Source organism: Elgaria multicarinata, chromosome 13 (assembly GCF_023053635.1).
Source record: "Elgaria multicarinata webbii isolate HBS135686 ecotype San Diego chromosome 13, rElgMul1.1.pri, whole genome shotgun sequence".
NCBI lineage: Eukaryota > Metazoa > Chordata > Lepidosauria > Squamata > Anguidae > Elgaria > Elgaria multicarinata.
Genome location: NC_086183.1, coordinates 27,619,317 through 27,636,091, shown reverse-complemented (window position 1 = coordinate 27,636,091; position 16,775 = coordinate 27,619,317). Strand labels below are relative to the sequence as shown.

At 50.2% G+C, this 16,775-nt stretch overlaps 2 protein-coding genes across 4 annotated transcripts in view; both read left to right on the top strand.

Annotated features, from left to right (window-relative positions):
* LOC134407875 (guanylate-binding protein 1-like) overlaps nucleotides 1–16,775 on the top strand; it is a 128,639-nt gene that overhangs the window by 11,806 nt on the left and 100,058 nt on the right. The gene's annotated exons all lie outside the window — the stretch shown is intronic.
* The window catches only part of CIC (capicua transcriptional repressor), a 41,343-nt gene continuing 27,968 nt past the window's right edge, over nucleotides 3,401–16,775 (top strand). For 2 of the 3 annotated variants that reach the window (XM_063139865.1, XM_063139863.1), the window contains exons 1-2: nucleotides 3,401–3,508; nucleotides 7,622–10,225. In XM_063139865.1, coding sequence (XP_062995935.1) covers nucleotides 7,654–10,225 — 2,572 coding nt within the window. In that variant the 5' untranslated portion in view covers nucleotides 3,401–3,508; nucleotides 7,622–7,653. Of the gene's footprint in view, nucleotides 3,509–4,695; nucleotides 4,773–7,621; nucleotides 10,226–16,775 lie in introns of those variants that run through there. The other variant, XM_063139864.1, reaches the window with a different exon arrangement.

The following is a 16,775-nucleotide window of genomic DNA, read 5'->3' as shown; positions in this document are numbered from 1 at the left end:
TCATGGCGGCTTACAAAAGTATTTCTTGACAGTCCCTGCCCACAGGCTTACAATCTAAAAGACATGACACAAAAGGAAAGGGGATTGGGAGGGAGGAGGACTGCTCTCCCCAATGAAGTCTGTGTGGTTCCAACACTATCATCTTTTTGGTGTTGGGTTAAGACTATCCTCTATTCTCAGGCATCTTAGGGCATATCAATGGGCATCTATGTCAATTATTTCTATCTGGTCCAGTATCTTATTGTAAACATGTTAGCTGTTTAAATTGTTTTAAATTTTGTACATTAGAGGGTTTTTTATTTTTATTATTATTATCATCTTATTTTATTATCTTGTATTATGTATACTTTTTGCTCAGTGCAGGAATCCACCTTAAAACATCAGTTTGTTGGTCTTTTGGAGCCTGGGGCCAGATCTACACCAAGCAAGATAGGACACTTCCAAAACATTTTGAAAACTATATATGGAATGTGTCCTGAGTCCCAACAGTTGTCACTACTGTTATAAACCGTTTTAAAACAGTAGTGTAGATCCTGCCAGGGTTAGTATCAGCATTGAGCCTATTCACACGTTCCTCAGCTCTAGTGGAGACAATAGTGAGTTGGCCGGACCTATGGTCTGACCTCATAGGTCTTCCTGTATTTAGATGTTATCATAGGGTGACCATATTTTGGAAACCAAAAAGGAGGACAACATGGTCGCCCCCAAGGGGGCGTGTCTATTACCAAGGGGGCGTGCCCACCCAAACATAGCCTTGGTCACTTGTCTGATTTTACAGCACACATTTAAGACAAATCTGTTCTACATAACATCTTAATGTTAAAATCATTGAAATAAAGAACAAGTGAGAGATTCAATGTATCTGAAATTAACTTCACTCACTCCTACTTTTGTAGCTTTTGCTGTACTTTGAAGCTTTTGCTATACTCTGTGTGTTACATTCTCCCCTTCCCTCAAATATCTTTTCTGACTTTATCTTCACTCATTGCAAGCTGCTGTTGTTGTTAACAGGGTTTGCTACTGCCCCCAGATCTGTTTCAAATTTGGTACGGCTAAAGCTCTTCATGGTGCCAACTTTCAGCTCTTTATCTTTAAAAATGACAGTTTAAACAATAATAATTTTAAAACCTCATTTAAAAAAAAATCCTAAAAAATCAATGGATGAACGGATCTGTTTCAAATTTGGTATGACTAAAGCCCTTCCTAAGAGCTACCATTGTGCCAAGTTTCATGTCTTTATCTTAAAAAACGATAGAGTTATAAGCATTTTTGTTAATTCCCATTAGAGCTGCTCTTTGAAAAAAAAATCCAGATTTCCCCTCCCCCACCCAGATTTGCCATCAAAAACTCGGACAAATCCTGGGGCGCTCCAGATGTGTTGGACTGCATCTCCCAGAATGCCCCAGCCAGAATGGGAGATGCAGTCCAACACATCTGGAGCGCCCCAGGTTGGGGAAGGCTGATCTAGAAGTCTTCTGCAGTGGGTGTACTATGTTCAAACAAGATAGCAGAGAATGCTAATTTAGGCCCAGAAATCAACAGATCCTGGGAGATATGTGGATTTTCAGTCAAAAGCAAAAGCCTTGAAACTGGCATTCATTGCGAGCACAGCAGAATCCAATGGGGGAACAAATGCCAACTTTGGGAGCAGCGAAGAAGACATTGCCGTTGTAACAGGGGTGCTAGTGGAAAACTACAGTTCCCAGGATCCTTTGTAGGGAGCCATGACTGATATACCTCCAGTGTAGTTATGCCCTCATAGAGAACAGGGTTTCCTCAAGAGCAATTGTATTCAACCAAGAGCAGGCAGCCCCCCAAATTTAGGACTGAGGGTTGGTTTATATAATGTGGATGTGATGGGGGAGGCTGGTTTAAATGGCTCCTTTTTGTGGAGGGATGTGGAATCTCTCGCAGCCCCAGGGCTGAATTTAATTTTGGAGAAGCTGAGTTGTGGGGTGTGTGGATTTGGACATTCCAGCAGCAGGTGAGGCTGAAGCATGGCCAAAATACATTTGCTTTTGCCGGGGTTCATATAAACAAAGCAAGACATAAACCTGTGTAGGCAGGATGATACCTTTTACTGCTTTTTTCAAAGCGCTGCAGACTTTTAAACCTATAAAACATTTGGTGGGTTTTCCCCCCCATCCCAGAAGATATGTTTGGAGCCAAAGCAATCTGAAACGAGACAGAATATGTCTGTACATGTTCAAGCTCTTGGTTGGTTGCCTGAGATGCTTCACGAGCAAAGGATTCTTGAGCACACAAGGCAGTGATTCAACCGAACATATCAAAAACGTCGTGCCTTTAAAAACACAGAAGTGGCACCAGGAAGCACCACCCATGTTTGAACTGAGGCAGCCTTTTCAACCTCAGGCCCTCCAGATGTGTTGGATTACAACTCCCATCATTCCCGGTCAGCACGGGCATTGGCTATTTAGAGCAGGCCACTGGAAGGGTCATGGGACAAGGCTTCAAATCCACACCTGAAAAGTGGCTTTTGAGAAGCTCATTTATAGAAGATGCTGCCCACACAGCCCTCTGTACTTCTGGGTTGGCAATTGCTGGGCCAAGGAACGAGGTGCTGTGTTTTGGGGGCGGTGGAGGGGGGAGGCTTCAGTTATTGCTAATTTAGTAGCAAACCTAAAGACCAGTGCCTTGCCCACATCAAGGCGGTAGGTGGGATTGAGTTCTCCAGAACGTCACGGAAAACAATTAAAAACACACAGAGAGAGAGAGAGCTCTCTAGCTGCCCTATCCTTTTAACTAAACCTGCAATTGCAGGTCTTTAATCCATACCTATGCACGACCAGACACGTTATGCAAGATAAATGACATGCAGCCAAGGCGTCTAGAGGGTAATTTGCAGGCATGCGTGATCATTCTTTCTGTGTGTCAGGAAATGCACTGCAAACTCTCAACCAAGCTGCTGATGGCAGAGCTTGCCTTACATATACTGACGGCCTACGTGCATTTCCTCTGCACACGCTCTAAGCAAGGGGAATGCGCGTTAACATACTCAAGTTGCATCGCGTGCCCGCCTCCCCCGGGCGAAGCTAAAATTGCACGGGGTGGGTGCACAAGTTGGCGCTGGTGCAAAAGGCGGTGCAATTGCATTGCACTTTCTTGCGATTGGGGAACGAAGGGTGGCGAGCGGGATGCGTGCACACGTGCGCGCGAGCAAGAAGTCCTAGAAACAGCCGCATCTCCAGGTCCCCAAATACACAACTCCCGACTTCTCGCCCGTTCCTGTCCGGCCGAAAACGCCTTCTGATTGGCTCCGAACTCTGGCAGCCCCGGCCAATGCGAGCTCAGCATGGTGACCTCATTCCCAGGCCGCCCCAGGCACGGATTGGCTGTTGCCGGCCCCGCCTCTCCAGCCCCACGTGGGGAAGGGGATCCCGGTCCGGACGCTGATTGGCCGCGGCGCTGTCGGCGGCGGCTCCGCTGTTGCTGAGGGGAAGCGCGAGGGGCCCGGCCGGGGCGAGAGGAGGCCAGGAGCGGACCACGGGTGAGTTAATGATTATGCTAATGACATGCAAATTACATTCAGACCGACCTTCCGCCGAGGGGACTTGGGATGGGGACGAAGTCCACCCCCCCTCACCTCAGGAGTTGTACTTTGCAGCCCTTTGCGGGGGGAGGGGGTGGACTAGAAGTAAGTAGCGGAGCTTGATGGGAGTTGTAGTCTTTTCCGGGGAACTCCCCAGGATATCCTAGAGGGCGGGTCGCTTCTGCGGACTACAAACCCCATGAGGCCGTGCGTTGACTTTTCTTGTTTGGACGCTGTCTTGTCCCAAAGCATGATGGGTATCCTAGTCTTTCACCGTCGCCTTCCTCAGCTTTTCCTATGGCGAGTTCTGGTCTTGGAGACTATCGCTCGTATGAAGTATCCGGCATCCCCACCATCCTGAGAAACGGTGCGCGGTACTTCCTGGGAGTTGTGGTTCTTTTCATGAGAACTTCCTGGTTTTTTCCACAACACTCTCCAGGAGCCATGACTACGACGGCCATCAGGCCTTGCGCGCCCAACATTTTGAAGACGCTGAGGCAATTCCTACAAGGCAGGCTGGGAATTGGTGTCTTTTCCTTCCATGGTTTGGTATTCCGCAGGATAGAGAATAGTAGCAAGAACTACAAGTCCCGTGAAGTATTGCTCCCGATTCCTGCCTCAGCCGTTTCGCGGGGCGTCATGGGAATTAAAGTTTTTCTGTGAGGGTTAAAGGATTAATAAACTGGTGGCAAAAGTCCTTGAGGACTACATCTCCCATGAGGCTCAGAGTAGCCTCGCTCTTCCTGTTCGTCCAGCGCCAGGTAAACAAGTCTGTGTTCTTGCTCCACCTCTTTTCCCCTATTGGTTACTGTATGTTGAGCTTCTCCCACTTCTATCCAAATGCGCCTTTTTACAGGCTACTGTACGTGCTCCTCTCAAGAGAGGGGCAGGAATTCTTTCACTAGTCTCGCCGCCCCGCTTGAGTGCTGATAGGCGATGCTTAATGCCTGTCTTGGGAGGTGGGGAATGTGCATCCTCTGGTGACGAGCTATTGGCTGTTGTGAAAATCTGTCACAGAGTTGTGGGTGCTGATTGGGCAGCGGTTCCAGCTGGTCCAGATTCATTCACCATTTTGTCTGCTGGAGTAAAAGGGGCTCGGAGGGGCCGAGAGGGGCTCGGGCTGGACCATCGAGGATAAGGGGGGGAACTGGACTGTACCAAGATTCCCTGGATAAAGATTTCCAGCATTACTAAACTCCCTGGAAAGAGGGGGGTCATTCAGGTAAGGGGGTGGGAGGTACCAACTCTAGTACCCCCCCAAGGAGTGGGGAAGAGGAGAAGCCACGGAGGGTAACATCTTCACCATATCCTTCAAAAGAAAAAGGTGGAAGAAGTGGGGTGCATCAACTTTACTCCCCCCACCCTAATAATGTCCCAGGAGGCACCAACTCTACTATCACAAAATGGGGACCTTGGGAGTTGCAAAACAGGAGATAGCAGCACCTCGCCTGCTTACTTTTTATTATTATTGGCTGCAACTTTTAGTGGTCCCCTCTGCCAAGAGTGCAGAGCCCCCTTTTGCTGCATCTGAAAAGGGGATCAAGGAGAAATGCCAACTTTGCCCACCTCCCCTTCCTTAGGCATGGAGTGGGTCCGGGAGAAAGAGAGACGGTATCTATTACAGGATGGCTTTGAGCAGGCAGGGTTCCAGGCTGAGACCCAATACCAGTTATTATAGGATAGAAGGATTGGCAGGCAGGCCTGGCCAGTGTGTGCGTGTGGCGGGACAGGAGCGGGGAGAGGAGCTGGGGAGTGTAGGAGTTGCATAATATGGGAAGTGGGGGGTGGAGAGAGGGAAGAGATTGATGGGAGCAGAGGAAAGTATCTGCAGCCTCTGAAAGCACTTGGGGTGAGCAAGGTCATTGGATGATTGCTGCAGGGTGTGCAGAGGGTCTGACCGCCTCTTAAAGATAAGGTTGTGGGCAAGAGCAGTTACCATCATGTTGACTGTGGGAGAGGGGGGCAAGAAAGGATGGCACATCCGTGTGTAGGGGGGAGCAAGGGTAAGACATTGACTGAAAAAAGACCCCTTCTAAACACTTCCTACCGGTGGGATGGGGTGGTGGTAGATTGTACTGGGAGTTAGGGTGAGGGATGGGGGTGAGAAGGGAAGGAGCCCAGTCTCACCAGGTAGCACATGAATGTGTTCTGGATGCCAAGGCTCAGCCCAAGAATATGTCAACGGATGGATAAAGGAGAATGCCTCTAAGTACATGCAGAGTTCCATTCCTTCAGTAACCAACGGTTCCCCTCTTCAGGAGAAAGACTTTGAAGGGCAATTCATTGCAGATACAAAGCACAGGGATCTAGGGAATGGTGGGAGACATTGAAAATGTTTAGAGGCTTTACGGGGGAAGCAGGGGCTAGCTATGGAGTATCTGCAATAACCTCTGTTGAGAAACATTTGGAAGCTGAGCAGGGAATTCAGAGTGATAACATCAGGAATGTTGTAGCGCCAATCCTTGAGATTGTTCAGCCATGGTCTGTTTTTCCAGGAAGCATCTTGTCCCTCCCATTTTTGGTGGGGTGGGGTGGGGTGGGGGGAAGAGGAGGAAATTTGGCATCAGCCCCGACTTGACTAAGTTAGCGGATGGTTACAACCATTTCAGCATTCCTTTGCACCCTCCTCCTGTCTTCAGGCAGCAAGTGAGGTGGGAACTGGGGAGGATTCCTTGGGAGGACTCCTAGCAATCAGCTGCTCCTCTTCCTTTCCCTGCATTCAAGGGATTGGTGGTGGTGGTGGGGAGGTTATCGTGTGCAAGGAGGTAACTTCCCCTAAATGCTGCCTTAGGTTAACCGTACAGAATAAGGGATGCTTTTAGTTGTGCCAGGGTAAAGTGGGGGCAGGTAGACCCATACCAGGGGTTCACGTTATAAAAGTCTTAAGAAGATGTGTTGCTTTCACTGAACAAGTGAGGGCATGCCTTTTACTGGGCTACCTAATGCTGAGGCAGGCAATTGGCTGCCTTTCCCTCTGGCCTTCAGCATAACACCCACTATCAGGGACACCTGCCCTCCCCCCAACCAAAATGAGGGTAAAGGCCTGTCCCTGCATATGAACCACAGTTCTGATGTTTAAAATGCTGGAGGTACAGCCTTTGAGTTACACAAAACCCTGCATCGATATTTAGGACAGCCTTCCCCAACTCAGGGCCCTCCAGATGCGCTGGACTACTGCAATCCCCTACATTCCCAGACATGCTTAGTCCTAGATTCAGTTAAAAGGACCCCTTTGCTTGTTCCAGTATGGCTGACTTTCCTTATGGGGTTTTTACAATCAAATAACCTTTCCCTTCGTGCATCGTAAACACCAGGGCACAGGTGTTCCTGACCATGCCATAGGCATATAGGAAGCAGTCTTATACTGAGTCAGACCCTTGGTCTATCTAGGGAGGTCGTGGGCTCTCCTCCACTACAGGCCTTCAAGAGGCAGCTGGATTCCTGCACAGAGCAGGGGGTTGGACTCAGTGGCCTTGTAGGCCTCTTCCAACTCTACTATTCTATGATTCTAGCCCAGTGTTGCTGACACTGGTTGGCAGCCATAGTTCTCCAGGTTTTCAGGCTGCAGTTTTTTTCCTGCCCTACCTGGCATGGCAGGGCAAAGCATGTGCACTATCACCCTTTGTGTATGTCCCTTCTTAAATTTGTGCACTTCTCATTTCTGAATATTCCCAGGCAGGAGTTGAGGAGTTCTGATTAAATATGGGGTTAAAGAGCTCAAAACTGCTTTGGAGTTCAGTAGATTTTGGCCTTTTATGAGTGAGAAATGGGTAGGGGTTGTGTTTAGTGGGAGAGGATTCTGAGAGTTGGAGCAGGAGAAGAGCAGTAGGAGCAAGTGAATTATTATTATAATTATTATTACTAATTGGAAATATGTGATACCACACCCTTCAGTTTAAAATAAAAGAAGTTGGGGGTGGGGGGTAAAATTATGTGGGGAGTGGGAATAGGTCAGGTTATGAAGCAATGCCAGAGCAAGATGGGGGTTCAGAGCTCAAGATTTCTGGACCTTTGATATCAGTAGCCCAGGCATGCCCTAGTAACCTTCCTCTCTTGTCTTTCTCTCCTTAGCTCCCTAAGTCCACACCCAGCCTGGGGGGAAGATGAAACAGGCAAGGAAGGCTGCCAGTGCTGCCTCTTCCTCCTCCTCCTCTTCCTCCTCCTCTTCAAGCAGCAGCAGCAGCCGTTCCCCACCCTCCACCAGGGCCAAAGCTCAGAAACGCAAGACAGCCATTGAGGAGGGGCCCAGACCCAAAGAGGGAGCAGGGGAGGAGGCTACCGATCAACCCCAAGCCTTTGTGGGCGCCCGGCGCATGCAAGTCCAGATGGACCCCAGCCTGCGGGAACTGGCGGGAGCTCATGATGACCCTTACAAACTGCCCGAGGGCGAGGGGGACCAGGGGGCTGAGACCTGTGGGGCGGAAGCCTCGCTGAACCGCAAGACGGCCACTTTTAAATCCCGGGCACCGTGCAGAAAGTACCCCGGTGGGGAAGAATCAAACGGGAGCGAGGGCCCGGCGCTGCCCCCTGAGGACGAACCTCGGCGCTGCCCCTCCTCTAGTACTGACACAGCGAGCGAGCACTCCGCGGACGAAAACGACAAGGGGGTGAGGGACACGTGGGGGACACCGCCGAGCGAATACGATCTGCGGCAGCTGCGCTCGCAGCGGGTGCTGGCGCAACGCGAAGGACTCTTTCAGCCAGCCATAGTGAAGCAGATCCGCCAAGGGCAGGGCTTGGGCGTGCAGTTTGTCGGGGACCGTGTCACGGCGTACTACGAAGGGGCACTGGGCTTCGGTGCTGTGGATGTGGTCCTGGATGCCACGCCTCCGACGGGCGCCTTGACCGTGGGGACGCCGGTCTGCGCGTGCGTGGACCCCGAGGAAACGGCTTATCGGGAAGGCACTGTGGTGGAGGTGAGCACCAAGCCCGCTTCCTACAAAGTCCGGTTTGCTCGCCCCGTGGTTCTCCCCGGCACTGCTGCTCGTAAAGATTCCGCCTGGGTGCCACGCTCCGCCCTGCGCCTCCTGCGTCCACCCTGGAGCTGCGAAGCTCCTCCCGAAGACAGCAAGCCACCCGAAAAGCCACCGCCTTTGCCGGAACAGGAGGAGGTTGCTTTGGCCCTCCCGTGCCCGGAGCCGAAGCAACCGGAAGATGCCGAGGTCTCCAAAATCAGTGCTGGTGTGCGGACAGAAGAGAAATCCGTGGTGGTGCCGCCCCAGATCCTCTCTCCGCCCAAGTCGCCGGCCTTCCCCCGTCTTCCTGAGCAGCCGTCCCCTCTGCTCACCCCGGAAGCGAGCGGGAGCCGCAGCAGCAGCGTCATGTCGGTGGACAAATGCAGCACGCCGGGTTCCTCCCGCTCCCGCACGCCCCTGACGGCTGCCCAGCAGAAGTACAAGAAAGGGGACGTGGTGTGCACCCCCAACGGCATCCGCAAGAAGTTCAACGGCAAGCAGTGGCGGCGGCTCTGCTCCCGGGAGGGCTGCATGAAGGAGTCCCAGCGGCGGGGCTATTGCTCCCGTCACCTCTCCATGCGCACCAAGGAGATGGAAAGCCTCTCCGAGGGCCGGGCCAGCGGGCTGCGGGAGGGCAGCGCCGAGTTCGACTGGGACGAGACCTCGCGGGACAGTGAGGCCAGCAGCGTGCGGGGGGATTCCCGCCCTCGCCTGGTGGCCCCCGCGGACCTGTCGCGCTTCGAGTTCGACGAGTGCGAAGCGGCCGTCATGCTGGTGTCCCTGGGCAGCTCTCGCTCTGGCACGCCCTCCTTCTCTCCTGTCTCCAACCAGTCGCCCTTCTCGCCCGCTCCGTCCCCCTCGCCGTCCCCGCTCTTTGGTTTCCGTCCGGCCAACTTCAGCCCCATCAACGCCTCGCCGGTCATCCAGCGGGCTGCTGCGCGCAGCCGTCACGTGAGCGCCAGCACCCCCAAGGGTGTGGGGGGCGCCGTGCTGAGCCCCGAGATGTTGCATCACGCTGCCCCCCGGGAGCGCCACCACTCGGGCATCACCTTCCAGACCAACCTCACCTTCACGGTGCCAATGAGCCCCAGCAAACGGAAAGCCGACTCCCACCACAGCAGCACGGGCTCGGCAGCCGACTTCCACAAGAACGACAGCCTGGACTCCGGGGTCGAATCCGTCTCGCACACGCCGACCCCCTCTACGCCCGCTGGCTTCCGGGCCGTGTCGCCCGCGGGAGCCGGGCCCTTTTCCTCGCGCTCCCAGCAGGCCTCTCCGCTCCTGCTGGTGCCCCCGCCAACCGGGCTGACCTCTGACCCCAGCCCTACCGTGCGCCGGGTGCCCGCTGTGCAGAGGGACTCTCCTGTCATCGTACGCAACCCAGACGTGCCGCTGCCCTCCAAGTTCACCGAGAAACCCCTGGAGGGGCGGGTAGGCAGCCCGCGGATGGGGAAAGCCGGCTCCAAGGACCATCCCTTATCGGGCAAAGGGCAGCTCCAGGTGCCGGTGCCCATTAACGTAGGCCGGACTCTGCCTTCCAGCCAGCCCAGCGTGGTCTCTGCCCCAGAGCAGGCCCCACCCGTTTTCAGTGTCTCCTCTCCCTTTCAGCCAGTCGCCTTCCATCCCTCTCCAGCGGCCCTCCTGCCTGTCATCGTCCCGGGCGAGTACACCAGCCATCCTGCTCCCAAGAAGGAGATTATCATGGGAAGGCCTGGCACAGGTAAGAGGATCTGTCTATTTCTGTCTTTATAGTGTACCACCGATCTGTGTGTGTGTGTGTTTTATTTCATTTATTGAATAAATGTACCGTTCAAAACCGGGAGTGGCTGGGGCACAGGCTTGTGTGCTTCTTTCTTGGAATTAGTTGTGATGCAAATATCTGCTCTGTTTTCAATCCTCTCAACAGTTCTGGCTTCGTCATAACAGTTTACTCCTTGGACTGAGTTGTGTTGAGAGAGGCTGAGGTTGTGTTTTGCGCAACCTCGTACTTAAGCAAAAGTCTGGTAGCCGTAGGTGACTAGGAATGGCATGCAGGCGAGTGAGCAGACTTGTGGAGGACTCCTCTGCACCCAGCGTAGAAACCACGCAGGCTGCTATAGAAGGGAGGTCCCCTCCTCTGTGCCGAATGTTGTCTTCGCACCTCCTCTGCCAAACTTGAGCAGGCTAGTAAATTTTCTTGCAGGCTACTAACTTGGGTGGGTGGGTGAGCTTCTTTACAAGGCTGTTTTAGTGGAAGAAAGCGTGTCTTGCTTACTGTACGGCTTAGTGGTTAAAAGAGTTTGGTTGAGATCCGGGAGTCCTGACTTTCATCAGACGCTCTGTGCTGCCTTGGGCAAATCTGGGAGCCTCGATTCTCCTCCTTTTGTAAAATGGTAGTGATGGTGGCCTGCTCCACAGGGTCATTGTGAAGGCCTGCACATTCAAGTTGGTAAAGGGCTTTGCACGTTGATAGTGCTGCATCAATTATGCTTAGAAATAGGGATTTCTCTCCAAAACAAAGTATGGGATACATGCTGCTGCTGCACCTAGCAGGGAGCTGCAGTGTCAGTGCCGTTTATTTGGGGATAGTGTTTCCCCCCGCAGTCTTATGCATCCAGCCTGGGACAAGGAGTAGCAGGTACAGACGAGGATGTGATGTGTATATGCCAAAGAAAGGAGGGTAAAAGGTTTGTCAATGCTCTGTTTTAGACTTGTGGTCCAACTTACATTTAAGGCAGGTAACACTGCTGTCTTGAGGGCCTTGCTGGATCAGACCAAAGGTCCCTCTAGCCCACCATCCTGTCTCCTAAGCAGCAAGCCAGATACATCCAGGATGCTTCCCGCTGTTGGGTCCATCTAGTTCTTGTGGCTCATAGCCATCCATAGACTCACCTCCACCAATTTGCCTCTTGCGTTCACATAACCCAGCCACAAAGTTTACTCCGCTGATTTCAGTGGGAGAAATTTAAGTACATGCTTAAGTCTCATGTTGAAACCAAGCTTGATTTGGACTGGATCATGCCCAAGGTCTTTAATAATCTCTTTTTGATAGATGATAGAATAGAATCTGAGGCTGGAAGAGAGAAAGAGAATGTAAAGTGCCCAAGGTCACCTCGTTTTCCCAGGCCTGAGTTGGGATTTCAGCTTCGCTCTCCTGGGTCATAATTGAAAACAGGACCAGTCAGATTCTCTCTCTCTCTCTCTCTCTCTCTCTCTCCCCCCCCCCCCCCCCCCGCCGCCTCTCTTGAAAATGGAGGCAGGCAAAGCTTTCATGTTCTAATTCCGGCTCCTGTGAAGTGGGAAGCTGGGAAACATGTATTCTATTCTCTCTCCTCACCCCCCCACCCAGTTTCTCATGTTCAATCACTGGCTTCCAAAGTCACTCTTGGATGGAGAACAGGCTCATGCAACATATGACCCTGCAGTCAACTATTATGGGATACCGGTTGTTTACATATCTATTGTTGCAGTCCCAAGAAGGCAACGGAACAAGAATTATCCAAGCTTCCCCTGGGGTTGGATCATGGACCGGACAAGTCTTGTAGAATCACAAATCCATTAAAAATGAATAAATAACCGTATTAGCTACCGCTGAAAGGAACTTCGGATCTGTATGCTTTCTTGTCTGAATCTGTTGAGCCCGAAGCATCGATTCTGGTCTCAACTACGTTAAAGCACCAAGAAATCTTTTAATGCAGGGTGGAACCAGGAGCCTAAATCCATTTGCCCAGACACAAATTTTGGTCAGTTTGGGCTTGAGCTCTTCTTAAAATCAGGTTAGGTGATTCCAGGAGCTACTCAATTAATGATTAGTGACTGGGAAGGATGCATTGAAGGCTTGTAAATAACTTCTCGCCTGCAGTGAATAGGAATTGTCTGCAGGCTGGGAAGCCTTTGTACAGTGGAAGGAAGTTGGCTCTTTTTTCATTCTTTCAAGGCCGCTGCTGACTGGCTGAGGTATATGTTGGGAGTTTGCTAGTTGTCTTTGTTTTCAAGACCGCTTTGTTGCATCCAGCACAGACATGCTGGGTCAATACCGCTCCAACAGATATTTGGAAGCGTTGGCGCTTCGTGATCTTATTATATGGTGAAAAGCTTCAGACATTGTACGGTAGTGTGCAGAGCGGATAGAAGGTGGTTGTTCTGGAGAGACCAGTATTGTGACCTTCTGTCAGTTTCCCTCAAAGCAGCTGTTTCACCCTCCAGCCCCTGGCTTTGAAAAATCTGGGTAGAAGCATTTGCTGCAAAGCCACGACTGAGAGATCAATTGTGGGGTTGTTCCCATGACTCCACATGCAGGCAAGTGCGTGACATGGTGGCGCATGGGTTCAAGTTTCATAATACGCTTACCTGAGTGTGCATATATAGGAATGGCTCCATAACTGCAGGTACCCATGTGAACAAGAGGTTGTACACCAGCCTAGATACCTCCTTGGCATATGCCTCCACGTGCAGGCAAGTGTGTGACATGGTGGCGCATGGGTTCAAGTTTCATAATACGCTTACCTGAGTGTGCATATATAGGAATGGCTCCAGTATTTGGAAAAGACATAACAATTGAATCTTCCATCAGCATAACTGCAGGTACCCATGTGAACAAAAGGTTGTACACCAGCCTAGATACCTCCTTGGCATATGCCTTTTTGCGTCAGTGTACATGAGTTGCTGCACCTGAATGCAAGCTGGCCAGAGCATCATGTGAAATTATATAAATGAGTGGGGTAAAGAGGAAGAGACCTAGAAGACCTAGCTGAGTGTAATCTCCTTATGCTCCCAATCCCAATGAATGCTCTCACAGACCTTTCTGGTAGCTGTTGCCACTAAAATGATAATGGGGTGGTGGTGGTGGCTCTAGAACATCATTGGGTGTTCCTGAACTCCATCTCCTATGTGCCTGCTATGGAACTTGTTGGGGTAGTTATGACTGTGCTTGGCCCCCACCTGCTTTCTACTCCCACTGGACACACTCCTTGGGAGCGGGGGTTAGGATATGTGTAGAGAAAGGGATGGCTGGGGCAAAGGAAAAGACCCAAACGTATAAGGCATGTACGTCTCCCATTCCCAAGGCTCTGGCTCCCTGCAGCATCACAAATGCAGTTTGCTGTCTCTTGGCAACTGGTAACCAAGACTACCGTCTCCCTGCTGCTCGCTTGGAGCCCCGTCTCTATTTTTATCACCAATGGGAGGGACTGAATCCAGATTTTTGGGGGGGTGGGGGGGAGGGTTGCACATTGGTGCGCATGGCTTGGGATGTGTTGTGTTTGGAGGGCACCGCAGCAATGCCAGCTCTTGCACTCCCATACTAACCCTGATCCACTTGTTGTATGCTCCATCTTTTCTGTGAGCATGCATGCACATATCCCTTGCATATGCACGTGTCCACAGTTTGCATTGCAACTCAAGCAAGCCTTCGGTACAGTCCCAAGCACGGTCTGAATGTCCTAATGTCATGCTAACAAGCTGATATTCCATGCTTATGCTTCAAAAATATATACCATTGCACTGAAAGTGAGCAAGTGTGCCATACTTACATGTGAGGCTGAAACAACAGATAATCTTGTGGCGCCTGACATGTTTTGTTGATGTTTATGGGACAATAAGAATTTTTGGTTTTGTTGCAATAGACTAACACAGCTATCTCTCTGGAAGTTGTTACAATGTGAGGCTGATAAACTTTCCTCTCTTAACTTGCCTGTCTGGGTCCACCAGGGTTTTGCCATGGTAAACATATAAAACATGACAGGGGAGATGTATGTACTTGAATGTGAACTAGACTTGCACCAACGAGCCGTAGTCAGTCGCAGCTCTGTAGCCTGTTAGGGTAGGGATCGTAGCTCACCGGCAGAGCTCCTGCTTTGCATTCAGAAGATCCCAGCTTCAATCCATGATATCTCCAGTTAAACAAATCAGGTAGCAGATGATAGGAAAGACCTCTGTCTGAGACCCTTGATAACTGCTGCCAGTCTGTGCAGGAGACAATACTGGGCTACATAAATGCATAGTCTGACGTGGTATAAGACAATGTCCTAGGCTCCTGAGCATTTGGGGACATGTCTCCTTTTCATCTTTTATTGCATCATAAGAAATGCCATGCTGGATCAGGCCAAAGGCGCAACTAGTCCTGCATTCTGTTCATAGAGTGGCCAACCAGCTATTGACCAGGAACCCACAAGCAGGACACGAGTGCAATACTACCCTCCCATCCATGTTCCCCGGCAACTGGTGTACGTAGACTTACTGTCTATGCTACTAGAGGTAGCATATAGCTATCAGGACTAGTAGGCATTAATAGACTTCTCCAGGAATTTATCTAACCCCCCTTTTAAAGACATCCAAATTGGTGGCCATCACTACACTACGTCAAAGGGCAGTGGAGCACCGAAGCACGGGGGTCTTGTATAAAGTGCACCACCACTTCTTGGAATGCAACACGTACACAGTTCTATTACTGAATATTATCTACATTGTGGGAAATACACGGGTAATTATACAGGGAATGAATGTGCTTTCATAGTATATAGTGTATAATGCACACCGGTAGGTCACTTGAATTACATAGGGCACACCGGATGCAAAATTTCCATGCAGTAGCCACAGTGAACATAGAGCCTGCTGCTATATTGAAATTCAGACAGGAACAGATTTTGCAGCTTTGTGTGTGAGTGTAAGAGGTGTCCACTGCTTTCCTTACAGTAACTGATGTCATGTTTGTGTTAATATTAAGTTTAACAAACCCTAAATGTATTCATAACTCTGGGCTGTGGTCACTTGAGGTGGTCTCCCTGTGTCTGGGCTGCCATACTTCAGTTTGCAGGGAGGGGCTTACATTGTTAAATATTCCTTTATACAATCATCATCATGATCATCATTATAAATTTGTTCCACATAGACAACTAGTATGTCAGGGAGAAGGATTCTTGCTTCACTTCCTCCCTGATGCCTAGTTTTCTGTGTGGAATTTTTTTTAAAAAATATTTTTGCATGGAACGTTCACCTTTATGCTGAAGTGGTTTAGCTCTGTTATCGGCTGACCACCTTGTGAGACTGCTATGCCTCACTGAAGGCAGAACAAGAATTAAGTAAGGCAGAGTTCAGACTCTTTTTAAAGAGGAGTATGAGCTTTTGAGTTTAGTGAGGATGATACTAGAGTAAGCCCCTGCTGTTAATCTTCCCAGGATCTCCACACCCTCCATAAAGAGGAAGCCTTCATTTCTAAGAAACCAATCTGTGACGTCATTGAATATGAGTCTGGTGTGTGTGTGTGCATGAGAGAGAGGGGGGGGGGAGGGACAGACAGAGTGAATGTATTTATGTACGTAGTCTGTGTGAACAGCACAGAAGCAAGACATACTTCTTTGAAACTCCTGGTGTTGTGTGTATCCATGTGAATGAAATTCGGAAGAGCTTGGCGCTGTAGAATAGCTCATAACGCTGCCCTGCCCTGAACTCCTTGGAAGTAGGATGGTTTATGTAAATAATACAACTGATATTGAAATAATAAGTGAGGACATGCTAGCGGACTATTTTTGTGTCGCCCGCATTTTGAAATGGGAAGTAAGACAGGAATTGGATTTTTTTTGACAAGTCAACGCATGCTTCTATGCAGCTGGTCTTCACTTGGCCTTTCCACCTAAATCCACTGTAACTTCTATCGGCTCTAGCCAATGTCCGCTAGCCTATGTGGTCCCTCCCCCACAGCTCTACCTGATTCACGCCATGTCACCCACTCCATCTGTTCCCTTTAATCTAACCTCAGAAAGTCAGGGAGTATTCCTCAATGCAGCCCATAGGATGCAATCACAGCTGGAGACTTTCCTTTCCTTTGAGATAGACAGATTGGTGTAATTGGTTGTCCCTTCTTTTAAACCACTTGTGAAGTGCAGAACTTACCACATAATAAAAACTCCCCCTCCTTCTCTGCCAGAGGTATCTGGGGCTTGAGTATGTTATGTGCATGCCTCTTGTTCTGAGAATTTTTTGCTTTTGGAAGAGAAGGGGATTTGTTGTGTGTTCCTCATTTCTCTCTCCTTTTCCTTTACTCTCAGGGGGCATAAGTGTGTGTTATGTTGGTGGTGTCACAGGGATGGCAAATTCTGAATGAATGTAACTAATGGCTAATCAACTGGGGGTGGGTAATAGGAGCAGAATGGGGAACAACCATTGATTAGCATGTCGTCCAAACTCAGCCAGTGTTTGTTGCCATACTCTGCAACAGATGCAGATACATTTTACTGCAGGCTTTCGTGTTCGTGTGTGTGAGTGCCTGTGTGTGCATGGCTGTATTGAGAGAA